This window comes from Podarcis raffonei, chromosome 17, assembly GCF_027172205.1.
Source record: "Podarcis raffonei isolate rPodRaf1 chromosome 17, rPodRaf1.pri, whole genome shotgun sequence".
NCBI classification, from domain to species: Eukaryota; Metazoa; Chordata; class Lepidosauria; order Squamata; family Lacertidae; genus Podarcis; species Podarcis raffonei.
This window is the reverse complement of record NC_070618.1, coordinates 40,439,222-40,459,081: the sequence shown is the minus strand read 5'-3', so window position 1 is coordinate 40,459,081 and position 19,860 is coordinate 40,439,222. Positions and strand designations below refer to the sequence as shown.

The window sequence follows — 19,860 nt, the reverse complement described above, 5'->3', positions numbered from 1 at the left end:
GGTTGCGGGACCCCACATGCAGAAGAATGCCACGCCATCTCGAAGTGTGCCTGCACACAGGGGCCAGCTGCCATGTTTATCCAGAGCGTGCAGCAGCCTACTCGAGAGAAGATTCCAGGGGTTACCTTGCAAAATGGAGGCTGACTCTGGGTCAGCGCTCTCAACGATTTGTGCTGAGACATATCAATGCATCTGCTATAAGGGCAGAGCCTCCCACCTGCCACCGTTTGAAGTGATCCTGACTGACTTCCATAGGAAGCGTGTGCCCATTTGGGACATCGGCACATTCACAGTCCAGTTCAAGCACTTTAGCAGACCCCTGCAGCTGGTGGTCATTTAAGGCCACCATACTAGCCTACTTGGCCTCGACTGGTTCAATGCGCTGGGCATCCATGTCACTGGGATCCAGCACATTGGCCAGTCCAGGTATAAGCCCATCTGTGACGAGTTCACAGCCGTGTTCAATGGGATTGCTGGAGTGCTACCAGGGCCCACTGGTCGCACTATGCCTCAACCTGGCTGTCGTACTGATCCGCATGAAGGCCAGTGGGTGTCATTTGGCCTGAAGCCCAAGATCAATGCAGAGCTGGATTACCTCATTGAACAAAGTTCCACACACTCGATGGGAAACTCTAATAATCACTCCCCTCAAGGCAAATGGGGATGTGAGGATCTGCACTGACTACAAGTGCACCCTCAACGAGGCCCTACAGCAGCACAGGTATCCTGTTCCAGTCGTGAGTCACCTCCTCACATTGCTGGCCTGTGGAAAGGTCTTTGTGAAGCTCGACTTGGCCAGGCATACTAACAACTCCTGGCCCATCGACCAGGAGGCCACCTATGAGGCAAAGACAAAGACCAACCGCAGGGCATTCTGCATCAAGTGACTACAGTTCAGTCTCAGTGAAAAGAGAGGCCTTTTCGAAAATCTCATGGAAGATATACTGAAGGGCCTCCCTGGTGTCATTCCATCTTTTAAAGACGTCGTCATCGCGGGGGTGGGGATGGCGGGAGTCCCAAGGCAGAGCTTGTGGGCCGTCTTCAAGAGGTCTTCTGCCATTTACAAGACACTGGCCTAAAGGTGAAGAAATAAAAGTGCTGAGGAACCCAAGTTCCTCGGGTTCCTGATTGATGCTGACAGCATCCACCCCACACCAGCAAAGGTTGAGGCCACCCAGAGCACTCCACTGGCACATGCCAAGCAAGAATTGCCGTCCTTCTTGGGCCTGTGGAACTTCTACCATTCCTTTCTTCTGCATAAGGCAGCAAATGTGGAGCGACTACACCAGCTCTTGGACAAGAGAGTTCCTTGGATCTGTGGCCCAGTCAGGACACTACTTTCAATGCTGTCAAAAACAGCATCCTCTGACAGAGTCCTTACCCATTTCAATGAGACTAAGCCTGTTGTGCTTGCCTGTGACGCCTCCCATATGGGATCAGGGCAGTCCTCAGCCACTAACTGCCAGGTGGGGGGGAGGCCTCCATTGCATTCTACTCCAGGACCTTGTCGTCAACGGAATGCAATTGCACCCAGATCAACAAGGAAGCCTTGGCTGTCGTGGCAGGATTAAGAATTTCCATCCACAATCGTGACTGACCACAAGCCTCTGCTGGGCCTCTTGATCATCAGATCCCCAGATCCTGTCCCCAAGGATGCTGCGGTGGTCCATCTTTCTCAATGCATATGACTATGTGCTGCACCACCGTCTCAGAAAGAGCCTGGGCCACCCAGATGCCCTAAGCTGCCTGCCATTGCCAGGCATTAAAGCTGACCTGTCCCCAGCCCACAGCATAATGCTTCTGGAGACTCTGCCTCAGCCCCCACTCCGTGCCACAGACATTGCCATGCACTCGGCGAAGCATCGCACCCTCTCCTGCGTCCTCCACTCTGTGTGGAGGGAGTGCCACAGATGTTGGGGCCCCTCGATGCAGAATTCTCCCCATTCAACTTCTGGTGTCATGGGCTGGGCAGAGGAGCAGTAGTGGTGGAGACCGCCTCCCCATCCTGACCCTTCCTGGGAGGAAGAGGAAGACAGCTTAGATTTACAACAGAGGTTTGCAGGAAGTCACAGCTCGGAGGCAGATGAGGGGGAAAGTTGGGAGATCATGGGAGAGGAGGAGCAGGCAGAGCCAGAGCAGCAGCTGGCAGACACCTTGTCACTAGAAAGCATTCCAGACCCACCATCTCCCAGAACCCAGCGAGCTCAAAAGTAGAAGAGCAAAGAGCTTGAAGACAGATGGCACTGCAATAAACTAATCAAGGACTATAACAAACTTTTCATTGTCTTTATACTTCCCTGGGCAACCACTGACAGCACTCTGGCCCCTGGCAACACAAACTGTCAGTCCACAAGGGATGGCTGATGTGGGGAAAGTGGGTTGTGATCCCTGCTAAGCTGTGGACCAGAGTGCTGGGGGCTCTGCATGTGAGTCACCCAGGCATCGTCCATACGAAAGCTCTGGCCAGGAGCTACATGTGATGGCCAGGCATTGATGGGGCAGTAGAAGAGTGGGTCCTGCGCTGCCAGACCTGCCAAGTGTCCCAACTGGCCGTACCCCAGGCTCCGATCCAGCAGTGGGAGATGACGTGCACACCGTGGTCAAGACTCCACATCAATTTTGCTTTTAGACTGAAAATAGACTACATTAGGATTGTAAACTGCCCCCTGCCCCACTATCTGTTTGTCATTTCCTCCAATGTTTTCTGTCTTGTAGCAAACAGTCACTCTTCTTTACACTTAAAGGAAATGTAAAACGATGCACATTGATGGAAAAAATTGTTTCTACTAAATTTCGCATGTACTTGCAGTGACTGACCAGAAAGAAGACCTAGGGGCCATTTTGGATTGCCTGAGGAAGATGGTGACCCAGTGTGCCGCAGCTGTGAAAAGGGCTAGGGATTACAGTGGTACCTTGGTTCTCAAACGTAATCCATTCTGGAAGTCTGTTCCGAAACCAAAGTGTTCCAAAACCAAGGCACGCTTTCCCATAGAAAGTAATGCAAAATGGATTAATTCATTCCAGACTCTTAAAAACAACCCCTAAAACAGCAATTTAACATAAATTTTACTATCTAACGAAACCATTGATCCATAAAATGAAAGCAATAAACCAGAAATGTCCAGCTTCAGATAGGCTGCGATCTACTACCCATTAGAAAAAAAACTGGCAGTGATCTCCCCATTGTCATTGGAGGAACAAGGAGTGCGTCCAGGGTGGATGTATGGAAGGGGGTGGCTAACTGGACATGGGAGGGGGAGTTTAAGGGGGGAAGCAAAGGGAGGCAAAAGTTCTCTGTCTGAGGAGCCAATTGACTTCTCTCTCTCTCCCCTCCCCAAGCCAGAACTTTCTCTCTCCCCTCCAAAGCAGCTCCCCCCCCCAATCCTCTCCGTCTTGTCCTGCGCCCTGTGAGGAGAAGCAGCAGCTGTCACTGCTGGGGCCGAGCTGCTCAGCATTGCCCCAGGACCCGGAGCGGGGCCTGCCAGCAACACCCGGAACCGGAGGAGGGCAGAGGCAGTGGGAGCCGCTGGGGGTGGTGCTGCTGCAGTGGCAGAGGAATGCAGCGCTTGGGGGGCAGCGCACCCCTTGCTCGCTTGCTTGCCGCCTCCCCCCACTCAGCACTGGGGCCGGCCTGGGACAAGGCACCACTGGACATCCTTCCCCTTTGCCCCATGGTGCCGGATATGCTTAAGACAGCCTTGCTATAAATATAAACAAATATAAACAAATACCTCATGGTCTGTCACTTTCAGATTTAAAAGAGGGTCATGATTGTATTGATATTGATAATAGCGGGGAGTGTGGGTGTCTTCAACTGGGGGGGGGGGGAGATCGGCCGGCAGCTCTCTCTTTCCCCTTTCTTTTGGGCCTCTTCTCAGCATGTGCATTTGGTTAGGAAGGTGGCGCCACGATGCTCCCAGTCTCCCAGTGAGTAGGAGAGAGTGGGGTGGAGGTTTGTAAACCTCAGCTACCTGACAGGATGCCGCTTCCCCTTTCTTCCCTCAGGAGGTGGGGAGTGAACATGGGAAAGTTGCCCCCCCTTTTCTTGGGCAAAGCCAGGAGAGCCAACCAGAGCTGCCTGCGCCCACCTGTCAAGGAACGGGAGAAACCACTCAAGCACAGACCCCCCAGGAAGCATGCATATGAGGAGGGGCACAGCTCTGTGAGGGGGGAGCAGGGAAGAGGAGGCAGAGGAGGGGCGGCTGAGGCGCTGGCTCGTGTCCTCCACTGCTGCCACTGGCCGCCTTTGCTCCCCCCCCCCCAACATTTGACCAAATTCTACATTTCCCCACAGACTCAAATTTTAACACCGAAAAAGACGACCTATCCTGGGGAAACTGGACATATGGCAACCCTACGAAAAGAGGAAGGATTTCTTCCCCTGGCACATGCTCAGCCTACGGAATCCACTTCCTCAAAAGGCTGTGATGGGCGCCAGCTCACAAGAGGAGGAAGTCACATTCACAGAGGAGAAGGCTATCCAGGGCTGCCAGCCACAAGGCCTGGCTTCTCCCTGCACGGTCAGAGGTAGTATCAGCTTTGGGGAAAGGCAGGTGGAGAGCGGGCCGTTGCAGCCCAGTCTTGCTTGCAGCTGCAGGCTTCCCATGGACGGCTGGTTGGGAACTGCGTTAGATGGGCCTTTGCCCGGATCCAGCAGCCAGGCTCTACTCTAATTGCCAGGCTCTACTTTATGTCCTACCAAAATTCCCTATATGGATGAAATCTTTCCATAGCTGACAAGCAATTGCCTATAACTGAGAAGGGAGGAAAGTACAAAAACAAACACACACTTGCTTCCTTTCCCCTCACTGGTGAGGGGATGGAAATTTAGCAGGCTTTTACTACTTCCCATGCTTGCCGGTTCTGCTATTGTGCCTTTGCACTAATCAGCTAGAACACTGAAAGGCAGGCGCTTTCTGGGCAATTAGGGCAAATGCCCTTAGCATCTTTCCCCTCTTATCACCCCATGTGAAAGTGTTGATGATTTATCCCCCCCTTTCCCCCACTAAATGAAAGCTGTAATATACCAGAGAAGGGATTAAGCAGGGCAAGGCAGCCCACCTCAGATGATATGCAGATTTTGACATATCATTAAAATGGATGGGTGTGGCCCTGTGGATGTTTTAGTCAAATGTACTTGTTGGGGCAGAAGGGAAAAGGAGTCCAGCAACATCTGGAGGGCAACTGGTTCCCCATCCCAGGTCTCCTAGCCCAGTGAAAGTTCTGAGATTGATACTTTGTGGTCTATGGGAGATGGGGAATGGTGGCTGAACTAGGAGAAGAATAATTATTTGTGAAATCGCAAGAACTGAGTCTTGAGTTACTGCTGGGCAGCAAGAAGGTATTAATGACCTATTTTGTTTGCATTATTTTACAATTTTGTTTTATCGTTTCACACTGCAGTTTAGCGTGCATTCCCCACTTTGAGAATTTCATACCAAATATGTAAGAAAGGTATATCAAATAGATGGTGGCTCTTGCACTGTGTTTTGTGGCTTTTGTGGTCATCTGTGCACACAGAGTCAAGCAAATCCATTGCAGATGCTGGTCTGCAAAAGAAAAACATGCTTCCCTCACCACCACCCCCCGGCCGCCTGTGGCCTGTGCAGCCGCAGAGGAGGCACTGACCCCTCCAGCTTCCCTGGGAATGTTTCTCTTTCGGGTCTAAGCTCTCAGTAGCTCTTGGCCTCACTATGCTGAAGACGGAGGACCTTGTGTCCCCAGTGGGATGAGCTCAGTAAGACAGAGGAGGTGGAGGGCTTGAAAGGAAGACTGGGAAATCTGGCCTGTATTAAAAACTCCCCTAACTTCTTTTCAGATCCTGCACCTTTTGATCAAATGGTTGTGCATCTAATTATTCATTACAGCAGAGCTTTCCAGACTTTTCATGATGGTGACACACTTTTTAGATAGGGTTTTAGATATCTAAAAGTTGATGAACTTTTTGGGGCAAAGTTGTTGAGCTATTTATAGACATGCAAAAGTTCGTGACACAGTAATTCAGTTTTACCAGCAAACCAGGGGTTAAACTTAACCCCTTGAGCCCTGGGAGGAGCACGTTCACGCAATACACCTACACACTGCAGCTGATACACTAACGTGTCACAATACAGAGTTTGGAAACCTCTGCATTACAGTATTGCTGCGTGGTATACTTTACCCTGCCTTCTGTGGCCAGAAAGCAGTGGGAGCAAAGCTGAGGTGACACTGGATTACAAAAGCTCAAGCTCTAATATATTCAAAAGGTTAGGTGAAATTTGTTAATTAAAAAAACAACAACTCTGGGTGCATATTTTGGATTCTGGGGTTTTTAAACCAAAAAACGTTCGGGGAAAAATGTAATCATAGGGTGTAACAAAAAAATTCTGAACATCTCAGATTTTGGCCTTAGAACGTAAGTGCTGGCAACATGTTTCAAAATTAATATTGTGAAGAAATATTAGTACTTCTGAACCTGATCTTACTCCTGGTGGGTCAGGTTGCTGCTGTGGCTGAGGTGCTTCTGCACAGGGTAGGTTGTTGTGTCAAGTATAGTTGTTCCTGAAAAATGCAGATCTGGCCACTGTCACATGTGGCGCTGTGGTCTAAACCACTGAGCCTCTTGGGCTTGCTGATCAGAAGGTCGGAGGTTCAAATCCCCACGATGGGATGAGCTCCTGTTGCTCTGTCCCAGCTCCTGCCAACATAGCAGTTCAAAAGTACACCAGTGCAAGTAGATAAATAGGTACTGCTGTGGTGGGAAGGTAAACGGTGTCTCCATGCGCCAGAAGCAGTTTAGACATGCTGGCCACGAACCAGAAAACTGTCTGCGGACAAACGCTGGCGCCTGAAGTGAGATGAGTGCAGCACCCTATAGTCGACTGGACTTAACCGTCCAGGAGTCCTTTACCTTTACATGAGCTTCCTCACACTCCAGACCATCAAACTAATGTAAAGTGGTCTACATGAGGCTACCACTGAAGGGAGTGCAGAAACTGTGACTGACTCACAGTGCTGTTGCCCAGCTCTTATTGGCGGCCAGCTACTTGGAGCATGTGATGTCAATATCTGAACTGGTTGTTGAAATGCTTCCAAGCCCAGTTAGAAGTGCGGTGATCATAACCCTTCTAAAGTCCTTCATTGTTTGTGGGCCCATGTTACTTGAAGGACCACTTGCTCCTACATTATCCCAACCACCAATTTAATTGGTGAGAGGCTCTGGCTGTGTACACACAGCAGTTGTTTAAAATGGATTTGATGCATCCCATGTGGGCATGTGATTCACACAATGTTGGCCTCACCCAGGTGGCAGCCTGCATTTTCTGACTACTTAATTCAATTTGCCCGCTTTGCGGATAATGCAATAAGAAGGAAAAAAACAGTGTAAAGTAATATGTTACTCAGCCATGGATGTACTAAAGCATATTGTGTGGAGATAATTTTTTTTTCACATGAATGATGATGCTTTGCTGGGGACCATCCATCACTACACCCCGACTTCCGCTTGATGAGGCACTCCTCAGGGGGCTGCTGGTGACACTTTTTAAAAAATTGAAATGCAACTCACTGTTTTGTGCAAATCTGGTATGTCAAAAAAAGTATTATTTTTTTAAAAAAAGCACCATGTTAGTGCACATGTGCACAATGTTGCAAAGCAACACAATTCTCTGTGTTATTTTCACTAATATATACATTTTCATTTACACTTTACCATGCTGTGTGAATTTTCATCCACTACATGGCTGGCAAACTGCATTGCAAAATGAGGAGAAGTATGAATTTCAAAGGCTAGCTTTGCTTTTGCCTGTGTATTGTTTCAGAAAGTGCAAATTAGGCAAGAGGGGAGACAGTGGGATGGATATGGGTAATAAGGTTAGATTTGCAATGTTGGAAAAATTAAGCATGTTTGCCTTTGTGAACATTTCATTTCTTCCACATCCCTACTTAGCAACAACAGATGTGAAGGTTCTATGTTCAAAAACTCAGTTGTGTAGGTAACATCTTCTGGCAGTGTACCAGGGCACTTGTTGGACCCCAACCCACCCACTTCTAGGTTGGCTGATTTATTTAATTTATTTATTTATTGAATTTATATACTGCCGTATCCCTGGAGGTCTCAGGGCAGTTCACAGAACAAAATAAAAATATAAAACCACAAAATATATAATCAAAATAAAAACAACAACCCAATAACCCCCCCCCAAAAAACCCCACATTTTAAAAGGGCATAGGATGTCAATCAAATCAACCAAAGGCCTGGTTAAAAAAGAACATTTTTGCTTGGCACCTAAAATATTGAATTCTCTCTTGCTCTCTTCTTTAAAACACAAAACACATTTGCCTCTTTATCAGCACTTTGATTCAAATTTGGCTGGGTTGTTAAGGCCGGGTGGGGGAAACTGGCCCTCCAGATGTTGGTTAACAACTCCCATCACCCCCGATCATTGGCCCTGTTGGCTAGGGATGGTGGGAGTTGGAGCCTAACAACACCTGAAGAGCCACAGATCCCCAATACCTGTATTACGGGCTAAAAAACAATAGCTTTAGGGTCCAGACTCAGCCCTTGGGTCACCAGTCACCATCCTGGATGGTGGGGTGGAAGAAAGAACAGCTCTGAAGGATTCTGTGGATGTGAGAGTCAGGAAAAGGGCTTGTTTACGTCAGTTGTGTTGTTACTTTACACCCAAAGGAGCACGGCTTTCCTTTCAACACTACTGCACCATCATCCCCAAAGTTAAATAGGAGCGGCTGGGCTAAGCCTTTGGGAGCAAAGAAAAGTGCTGTTCTCAGCAGGATTCCCGCCTGGATCCCTCTAGGAGATGGGGGTAGGCAGGAGGCCTTTTAACAGTAAAAAAATACCAATCTTGTACAATCATTCTGTCCCCCTCGATGTGAAAGGGCTTGGCTCCCATAGCCCATCAGACAATGTGTGTGTGTGTGTCTCCCAGCTATTGCTGTATTTCAGCTGCAAATTGATACATGAATATTTCCTTCCCTTCCCTACCCCACAGAAGGATTGGAGGGAATCCAGGAGGCCAGGGGCTGGAACAAAGAAATACACACTGCCCTTTCCTCTTTGCTAGAATGGATTGGAGGAAAAGCAGCAGTAAGATTTGCTCCAGCAAGGCTGGGGAAAGTCTCATAATTTGGACTATGGTCCCATTCCATCCACAACCTAGTGTTAGATGAAATGCTTGGAAATAAAGCCTAGAGTCCCAGAAAGTGGGACAACCGTGAGCTGGAGATTCAAAGAAAACAGCCTTTTCACCACCAGGTCAACCTTTCCCAACCTGGTGCTGTCCAGATGTTTTGTTGGACTACAACTGCCATCAGCCATAGTCAGCACACCCTTAAGATGAGAGAGCTGCAAATTCCCTTATCTGCCCACTTGGGTACTCTTTGCAATGTGGAAATAGAGGCATTCTTAGGAGTGGGAGGCCCAATGTTGGGGCCCTGCCAAATGCCTGGACTTACCCCTCTTAAGGAGCCGTCCATGGGACTATTCACTAATTGTGACAACTCCAATAAGAAAAAGCAGGTAAGATGTACATAAGGGAAGAGATCTCATGCATTATGGATTCGACGGATCCTAGTCAGTGAAGAGTCCAAAGGGTAGACTGAGCATGAGGGATATCAGTGGCTCCTACAGTAGGAAGGAGAAACCTGTGGCTCTTCTGATCCTGCAGACCTCCAAATCCCATCAGCCCTAGCCATGCAAGGAAAACCATGGGGATTATGGGAAGAGTTACACGTTCTCCATCCTTTATTTACGTATACTCTTCCTTCAAAGTACACTCTTAGCTACTAAGCTGAACCACTTCTTTCATATACAAATGCAAAATTTACATTGAATAGCTTCTGTAATCTGTCTCACATTAACATTCCCATAGTGGAAATGCCAAAAAGATGCATTTTAAACATACTATGTGAAAAAATCATTGTGCCTTCTTGCATAAGCCTTGGGAGGTCTGGGGCAGGGAAGAGGTGGTCAGAACCTGGAAGCTTTTATGATTCTATTTAGAGCAGAGACTCCTAATGATTATTTTTTTCCCAGGGTAAAAAACCAAAGAGGGTCAGCCCTTAAGTGTTTTTGCAAATGTGCACATCCTCAGATAACATGGGCAAGGGAAAAATGCACAAAGGACAACTGTAGAAGCAAGTATTTTAATACATACAGATCTCCATTAAAAGGGAGAATTATGTTTAAAAAACACCCCACCCCACCCCATTAGTGTTTCCACAGGCAAGATTCTATTAGGGAAAGGATAGTAGGATTGAATAGTCAAGACTGTACCCTTTGGTGTGTGCAAGAGAGAAAGAGAGAGAGAGAGAGAGAGAGAGAGAGAGAGAGAGAGTGCAACGGTCCGCTTCTGCCTCTAGAATTCTTCCAGTGACTGACCCAGTGCTTTCCAACACTAAATTCACTTTGTGCTACAAAATGTATTGCCAGCTTCGTATATTTTTAAGGTCATTTATTCCTCCACAGAAACCTTGCAATTGCAATTTAGTGAGGGTGCTGAAAATTCTATTGAAAGATCTCCAAGGCCTCACCCAGTGCTAAAATTCCCAGCTACAGCCTGTCCTGAAATTGTCACTACTCACAGCAGTGTCATGAAGTGATGGACATGGGGGAACGGAGAGGGGTGGCCATCAAGCAGGGGCTCGATGTATTTGGATGTGGGAGCAGGGAGTGGATTGGCTGTTTCCAGAAGTGAGGACAAACAATAGTTCTTAGGAGAAATGAAAGGGTTCAGGTAGAGCCATTTTGTGTGTGCGTGTTGTACACAAACAACATGCCGTTCTTTTGCCCCAGTGTTGTCTCCAATTAAACAAGGTTTTTGAAGTTGGTCTGCCGAAGTCGAAACAAAATAAAAAAATTCCTTCCAGTAGCACCTTAGAGACCAACTAAGTTTGTCATTGGTATGTGTATCTGAAGAAGTGTGCATGCACACAAAAGCTCATACCAATGACAAACTTAGTTGGTCTCTAAGGCGCTACTGGAAGGTTGTTGAAGTTCTACAAAATCCTGCAAAACCTCTGAACAGTGGGAAGAAGCTCACAGTAGAGGCAATAATCCTACGAAACATTGCAAGCCAAAACTCTTGGGGGGGGGGGAGATAAAAATGTTCTGCTCTCTTTTCCCTGGGTCCACCCCCTTCATTTGCTTGCAGTAGCTTGGAATAAGTGCTTAAAGCAGGGGTGGGATGGCCCTCACTCTCCAGAGGCAGAAGAATACACTTAAGCAGCATGGAGCAGTCTCCTCTGGAAAGCAGCCACGGGCTCAAGAGAAGCGAGAGATATAAGCAAGTACAAGAAAACCAGACACGGGGAACAGGGAGCCAGTGAGGTTCTGCATGGCAGAAGGTTCTGCACAGAAGGTGCACACAAGTGTTACAATGGCACCATGCTATTGCTGGAGGAGAGCAGCACTCCAGGTCCATTCACACAAAACGAAAACGTTCATATGCACAAACAAGCACAGGCACCAGCCTAAATGCACACGTCACTGGCTTGGATTGCGTGGACACAGGCCACAGACCTGTGTCAATGCAGATTACAAAATTATAACTCAAGAAATACCTTGCAGCCAGGCAACTTCACACATCCACATCTACTGGCACTTGCACACAGAGGTTGTGTGTGCACACATATGCAATACTTCATTGCTACAAGAAGAAGAGCAAGCACACATATGCTTCACAGGCTCTACAGCTTTAAACGTCAAACCTACATACACTTGTCTGGGAGTAAGTCCTATTCAGTTCAACTTGCTGTGCACTGGCTCACTATATACATGCACATATTTGCAATTTCACCCATCTTCTGCATACTTTGCCATGTGCCTGGTATCTGTACCTTTCAGTGCTTAAATTTATAGCTGCAGAAGGGCCAGGGTAAAAATATCCTAAGGGCTCTGTTTGAGGTGGATGACTTAGCTGGCTAGCTACTATCCAACTAAAGAAATCCCAATTCACATATTCTGATGAAATAGACCTGACTCAGATATGTCCTGATTTGTGCATCAAGGTCTTTATACGCAACATTTGACAGGGTGCATAACTGCCCATTAACAGACCCTTACACTGCAGTTCCCCACTCACAAGCAAGTCTTACATTTCTATGGGTTCTTGTTTAGAACCAGCAGCCATGTTAAACCAAGAAGCAACACTCTTTAAAGTTTTGCTTGCTTTTTAGCCAGGAAAAGGATTTTTAAAAAGAGTACCACACAGGCTTATTTTATTCCTACAAAATGTTGTTCTGAGGAGGTGAAGGCAGCGAAGAGGAGGGTGCGTTATTTAAAGCAATCTCCCACCCCCTCCAGCCTCTGGGCTGCATCACCCATGCTTGAGGAGGGACATGGTTCCCACGCCTGCATCTCATTTCCATTCATAAAAACACCCTCCTCATTCTCAATGGCATGTCCCCGCACATCATACCGGGTGAATCACGTTTCTACCTGCAGCAGCTGTAGGCAGGATACCCACCCACACCTGGCTCTTTCCTTCAAGGAATAGCCCTCACACACCTCTCTTCTTTTCACCTCTTCCTTAGCAATGCCCCCAGCCTCACAAACCCACCTCCCCCAAACCCACACGTTTGTTCCCACACTACAGAAGAACTTTTGCAGAGGGGCTGGAAGTCCAGGGCCTCCTGTTGTCGACTGGTATTACAGGTTGGGGATGCATCCTGAGGGTGGCTGCATGTGTGTGCAAATCTAGCCTTCCAACACACACACACACACACACACACACACACACACACACACACAGTGCTGGAGGAAAGAGGGCTCTTGATTCTGATGACTCAACAGGATGAAGCCAAGTCTGTCTAACCAGCCATCAATCCTACACACACTTCCCTGGGAGTAATTTAAACTGAACTCAGCAGGACTTACTTCTGAGTAGACATGCACCACACTGTTACTAATAATCATAGAAGCAACTTTCCCCTCAATGCTGCCTTGGCACACCCCGTACGCCTGTCTCCCTAGGCTGCCGTATGTTTTAAATTCTTCTGAGTCGTCCTCCAGTTCACCCAGGGTGTGCTGAGGATGGGGGCTGGGAGCTCAGCTGGTGATGGGCTTGTTCCAGCTCAGGGGTAGGCAACCTAAGGCCTGGGGGCCGGATACAGCCCAATAACCTTCTCAATCCAGCCCGTGGACGGTCTGTGAATCAGCGTTTTTTACATGAGTAGAATGTGTGTAATCTCTGGGTTATTTGTGGGGCACAGGAATTCGTTCATTTTTCTTTTCAAAATACAGTCCAGCCCACCACATGGTCTGAGGGATGGTGGACGGGCCCACGGCTGAAAAAGGTTGCTGACCCCTGTTCCAGCTCAACACAAGACATTTAAGGGCCGGGAGAGGGAAATCCAGGTGGCAGCCTCTCCTGCTAATTGTCATGGGATACAATCCAGTGGGAAACTGCTCTGCATTTTAAATACAGAACCTGAGCCATCAAAAGACCGGCACTTATGGGTTGCCCTTCAAACAAGGTACAAAATTTGAAACACCCAGTTCTCTAGCTTTTGCTCAGCCCCCTGTCTCGGCCCCCCATCTCTGCCAACAACCAAGGGGACTGTTGATGCACCTCCCATCCAGCTGGACACAGGAAACTGCCTTATTTGGAACCAGACCACTCCTGCTCCTGCTCCTGCTCCTGCTCCCGCTCCTGCCTGGAAGTGGCTCTCAGGGTCACTGTATTTATTTCCAGCACGATTCCTCCCTTATAACTAACTGACCCTGTGACTCTCTCCTCAATCTTAAGTCAGCAAGGCAAGGCTGCAATGATTTCTTGCTACTTCTTTGCAAAAAAACACTTTAAGAATGGGAAAGACTGAATGCACTGTTTAATAAGCCATGCTAAAAATAATATATATTGGGGTGTGTGGGTGTGTGTGGGTGTTTGTGTGTGGGTGTATACACACACACACACACACACACACACATGTTAAGTGTGAGCATAGGGCAGGACAGTTTCATATGACTCCCCCCCACCCAAGAGCTCTATATGCATTTATGCACATCCTTCACCTCACCAAGGGGGGGGTGCGGTAACCAGATACCTTTAGAACAGTTGCCAAAGTGATCATCAGTGATGGAGAGAGCACATAGATTGGCTTTACTGAAAAAACAAACTCTAGCCAACATGCACTCATGCCAGCCACACAAGCATCTCTGGATTTGCTTAAATGACCTTTGGGGTCCCTTTCAATGCTACAGTTCTATGATTCTGTGATTCCATGACGGGAAGAATTGGCCTTTTCCTGGCTCAACTTGAAATGCACAGAAAACCTGCAAAACCAGTTTGAGCAGAGCCCAGAGCAGGAGACACACACACACATTTGCACTGCAGGCAGCAACAGAACTATCAAAGTGCCCTTGTTGTTCCAAAAATGTTTTGCATCTGTTTTCACTTCCAGTCACTCAAGGAAGCTCCTTGGCTGCTCTATGGCCACATTAGGACCAAGGCAAAGAGAACCAAGCAGATTTGAGTGACTGGTTGCTACTTCCTTGGAAAGGAGTGAATGCTTTGGGAAGGAGGGAAGGCACGAAAGCATGCTCTGAGGTGCAGGACAGAAGGAACTCTGGGCGTACAAAACAGGCAGGGCACCTTTTAGAGTAAAGGCGCAGAACTGTACCAAAGCAAAGTGTCAGCATCTGAGCAGGCTACTCACTCACTTCAAGTCATTCAGTCTCTCTCTCTCTCTCTCTCTCTCTCTCTCTCTCTCTCTGTCACACACACACACACACACACACACCAACAGAACGTTCTAATACTGTGCAGGTCTAGTGAACAAACGGACACCTCCAGCTATGTCAAAGGCAGGTTGATTTGGCCACAAGGAGGTTAGCATCCCATGTACCACATCACCTTTGTACCGCTCACTTAGGTCCAACCCACTCCCCTTTCTTTCATCATCCACCCCATAGTTCCCTTCCTTGTGTTTTTTCACACAAAAGTGGAATGTTCCTTCTTCATGAAAGGCGCAGTAGGATTGTCCTGCTTTTGGGTGCAGCGTTCCAAGGAACTGGAACTGCGGAGGGGAATCATGCAGCGCTCTGATGGCTTCCCCTGCCCCATCATACCCCAGCAGCAGAGGACTCGCAGGAACTCCTTCCTCATGTCCTTGCTGCGGAGGGTGTAGATGAGAGGGTTGATGGCTGAATTGAGGGTAGCAAAGGCAAAGAAATATTTCGACTGGAAAAGGATGGGGCAAGACTTCCTGGCACATGAAGCATCTATTGAGAGGATGATGAAGGCAGGGAGCCAGCAGATGATGAAGGCCCCCAGGACAAAAGTGACTGTCCTGAGCAAGGCTATAGTCTGGGAGCCAGCCATCTCAGCATGGCTGGAGCGGACGATGCGATAGATCCGGACGTAGAGGACCACAATGGAGAAGAGAATGGCGGTGAAGATAGTGACCACAAAGACAACGTAGTGTTTGGAGTAAAACGGTAGGACAGTGGAGCACTTGTCAAGGTCATGTATGCAGTTCCAGCCAAGGATGGGCAGCCCCCCAATGGCTGCCGAAATCACCCAGCAAGCGCCAATCAGAAGCACCATACGGCAGTTCTTGTCGCTACTGTAGACCTTCACCTTTGTGATGGCCACATGCCGCTCTATGGCAATGGCCAGCAGGCTGAAGACGGAGGCTGCCAAAGTAGCAAAGGCTGTGCCCTCTCGCACGAACCACAGCAGCGGGGTGAGGTGGAAAGTGGCTGGGCCCGAGAGGACAACGTTGGCTATGAAGGCTGAGCCAGCCAGTAGGTCTGAAAAGGCTAGGTTGCCGATGAAGATGAACATGGCCGAGTGGAACTTCTTGTTCCTCCAGACGGACATGAGCACCAGCAGGTTCTCCAGGATTATAAAGCAGCAAAGCACAATGATAGCAACAGAGCCGCTTGAGAGTGAAGGGTCATCATCTTTCTCCAGCCTATCCTTGGTGTAGTTGTAGTGCTCCACAATCTTGTGCTTGTTGAAGTAGGAATCGAAGGTGTTCCCCATGGCTTTCCAACAACAGGTTACACTTGTGCCCACTCACGGACGTCTGTATTAGAAGGCATCAAGGCAAGACCACAGTGAGAATGTGTTCATTCAGAAGAGAGGGGTGAGGGGTCAACTTGCAGAAGCCTGGGGTTGATGAAAACACATAAAATTAACAGGGTTAGGAGCTTAGAACAAAGAACAAGGAGTGTGGTGTTGGGAATGCAAGGCAAAATATAGCCTTACCCTGTTAGAGAGGCATGTGCATCAGAAGTGCTAGTCTTCAAAGTCTTAGCCTTCCATTTACAGGGTCATGGCCTGCAGGGTGTGCGTGGGTGTGAGTTGACTGCAAGAGAGCAGCTTTCCTTTTTTTTCTTTCTTCCTCCCTTCTAAAATGAATGCACAAGCCTTTAGCCCAGAGACAAAAGCCCTCTAGGTATTGCTGGATTCTAACCCCCACCAGCCCAAGCTAGCATGGCCAATGGCCAGGGATGATAGGAGTTGTAGTCCAGCAACATCCGGAGGGCTCCAGATTCCCCCCTCCTGCTTCAGCTTTTTACTAAGGGAGATAGAAAAAAAGTGTCCTGGTTGCTAACATTCCTTTTGCCTGTTGCATTATGGAACTGTGGTGTTTTGTTTTTTTATCAACATGCTGCCATGTTGCACTAAATTTCATTTGCACTAGTGGGCATGGTGCCACACAACAGGGGAGGCCATTGGACATGTCACCATCCTTTACGCATGGACATGCTTCTGTTTCCCCATTAAAGTGGCAGTAAAGAACTGTATGCCAGGATACCACTCCAAATTTAATCACATGGTATGACCTATGAAAACATTGGGGAAATTACAGCACAAAACCGTTGTGACAACCAAATACCAACCAGACATGTGTGCAATGCTGCAGTCAGGCAATTGCAAATTTGTTTGTGCTATTTTCTGATTTTGCACAAATTGGAAGTATGAAAAACAAATGAAAGCTATTGTAAGTAGATATGGGAAGCCCTGGGAAAAACTGGGAAAATGTGTGTGTGTGGGGGGGGGGGAATCCAGGTTTCCCCCCCATTTTTTTCCAAAGCCATTTTTCCTTATTTGAAAAAAACAAAAACGGGGGAGGGGGGAACTGTTTTTCAATTTTACCAGTTTTTCCCCAGGCCTCCCCATTTCTGATTGTAAGTTCTCAGCACACACGGCTGTTCAATATATTCACCATGGAAATTTTATGTAAGTTTGGTTTGTGTTTATGTAAGTTTTGTGTTTGTGTTAATCTGGGGATTCAAAATAAAAGGAAACATTCCCATATTCAGGAGTGCCCCAAAAAGAGTTACGAGCCCGGATGGGGGGAAAGCACAGAAGGAACAGCAGTTATGGGAGCAGCAGAAACGACAATCAATCTGCTCATCCCTGAGCTGGCTCAGTCTGTAGAGCAGGACACTCTGAATCTCAGGGTAGTGGGCTATGAGCCTCATGTTGGGCACTGCATTGCAGGGCTTGGACTAGATGACCCTCGTAGTCCTTTCTGACTCTACAATTCTATGATGCTAAAACAAATAATCTCTGACAATGCGTAGAGCTGTTTGGAGCCCAATTTTCCCGAATTTATCAGATCAGCCCTGTGTCAAGTAAACCCAACTTTAGAAGGGGAAAGTATCAAGACCAGTGTAGTTTGAGAATAATGTCAGGTGAACTACGCAAATTAAATGGGAATGCAAACAGCTGCAGGCAGACGGTAAACTGATGTAGACTTGATCAGGCCTACATAGTGTAGCCCACTGGCCATGTATAGAGTTCCAATCAGGGTGTTGAGGAGCCTCTTATTCGGCTACCTGTCAGCAACTGCAAAAATAAAAACAAAGGATGGTCAAGCCCCTGACCTCCATGTGTGGTTGGGGGGCCACATTTGGCTGGTAGGTCAGGCCTTGGCCAGCTGTAAGGGAAGAAGGAGCAAGAAGGAGCAATTGGCAGGCCCTGCCAAGGAACCGTGGCCAACACGGCTTCTGTTAAAGTCTCAGCTTTCATAACTCATTGCTTTGATCTTTTCAACTTGCTTTGGTAGAATACACAGTACAGTGGTAATGAGATCCTTACATTTAATGAAACATCCATATAACAATTAAGGTGTGCTTCCACTTACTTAACAATGTAGCATTACTGTCAGAGCAACAAGACAGGTATTCAAGTAACAGTGTTTTTCTTCTTAATTAAATAGATATCACACTTCAACTTTCACTTTAATACTAGCTTGGGTGCGCCACCTTCCCTCTCCAACACAAGTCTCTGGGAGTTGCGAGGTCTGGCCCGAGGGCAAGGCGGGAAGCGCAGGCGACGGTCGCGCCCAGGGAAAGGCAGGAGGTGGGGTGGGCTGGAAATGGCCTCCCTCAATCACGCTGCCTTGTCTCTCTCCCAAATCATTAATGATTTACCTTCTTAAGAACCAGGCCTGAGAGCAGGCACCAGCCCCAAAGAAAAGACTGCCTGTTAGAACGGGAGGGGATTATGCTGGGACACTGCAGGGCTGCTGTGTTGTCATGTACACATTAAGGCACAGGGAATTTAAAGGGGAAGTACAGGGGCCGGGGTGGGGAGAGAAAGTTCATAGCTGACCAGGGATTGTTGAAGGATAGAAAACAACCTTACTGATGGCTTGCCAAGCATATTCCACCCTCCTCCAAGTGCCCCCACCTCCACTGGAGAGACACAGTGGGAAGCCACCAACTTTTAAAATGCAGGCAACAACCATTTTACGCCACACGTCTAAGTGAAATAGTGCATATTGAGAAGATCCTTGAAAGAGCCTGCAAACACCCTCTAAACCTCTGGAAAGCCTTGAAAACTTGAGACGGCTAGAGCGCCGGTGGCGGATAACTCATTCCGAATCTGACCGGACACAGGTTAGAGCTCAACGTCGAGCCTACCAAGTGGCGATAGCGACGGCGAAGAAGAATTTCTTCACCGCCTCTATTGCATCTGCAGAAAACAGCAGCAGGAGACTTTTTCAGGTGGTTCACAATTTAGTGGAACCACCTGTAACATCGGGGCCCAGTACATGTTCTCCTGCAATGATTTTGCAAAGTTTTTTGCAGATAAAATCGCTCAGATTCGGGAAGAAGTAGACCCCACCGTGGGAGCAGGGCCGGGGCGGGAGAGTGCTAGAGTTCTGTCTAGTCAAGTTGAGTGGGATCAATTCCAATCTGTTACCTCCGAGGATGTGGACAGGCTGCTTGGACGAGTGAAACCAACCACCTGTCTCCTGGATCCTTGCCCATCCTGGCTTATAAAAGCTAGCCGGGAAGGGCTGGGCGATGGGCTTCGTGGGGTGGTGAATGCTTCCCTCCGTGAGGGAGCCTTCCCAGACCCGCTGAAAGAGGTGGTTATTAAACCGCTTCTTAAAAAACCATATTTAGATGCGGCCACGATGGCCAACTATCGCCCAGTCTCAAATTTTCCATTCTTGGGCAAGGTGATTGAGCGAGCGGTTGCCGAACAACTCCAGGCACGCCTGGAAGAAGCGGACCATTTGGATCCCTTCCAGTCGGGATTCAGGCCTCATCATGGGACTGAAACTGCCTTGGTCGCACTGGTTGATGATCTCCGCCGGGCTAGGGACAAAGGTGAGAGCTGTTTCCTAGTTCTGCTGGATCTCTCAGCGGCGTTTGATACCATCAACCATAACATCCTTCTGGACCATCTTCAGGGGCTGGGAGCTGGAGGCACTGTCATACAGTGGTTCCGCTCCTTCCTCCTGGGCCGTGTTCAGAAAGTGGTGGTGGGGGATGAGTGTTCAGACCCCTGGGCTCTCACTTGTGGGGTGCCTCAGGATTCTGTCCTCTCCCCCATGCTTTTCAACATTTACATGCAGCCGCTGGGAGAGATCATCAGGAGGTTTGGGCTGGGT

At 48.2% G+C, this 19,860-nt stretch overlaps 1 protein-coding gene across 2 annotated transcripts in view; it reads right to left on the bottom strand.

The window, feature by feature from the left end:
- Window positions 1-13,458: 13,458 nt before the first annotated feature.
- The window catches only part of S1PR2 (sphingosine-1-phosphate receptor 2), a 47,879-nt gene continuing 41,477 nt past the window's right edge, over window positions 13,459-19,860 (bottom strand). For both annotated transcript variants that reach the window (XM_053371618.1, XM_053371617.1), the window contains exon 3: window positions 13,459-16,112. In XM_053371618.1, the coding sequence (XP_053227593.1) occupies window positions 14,931-15,986 (1,056 nt within the window). In that variant the 5' untranslated portion in view covers window positions 15,987-16,112 and the 3' untranslated portion in view covers window positions 13,459-14,930. The remainder of the gene's footprint in view (window positions 16,113-19,860) is intronic.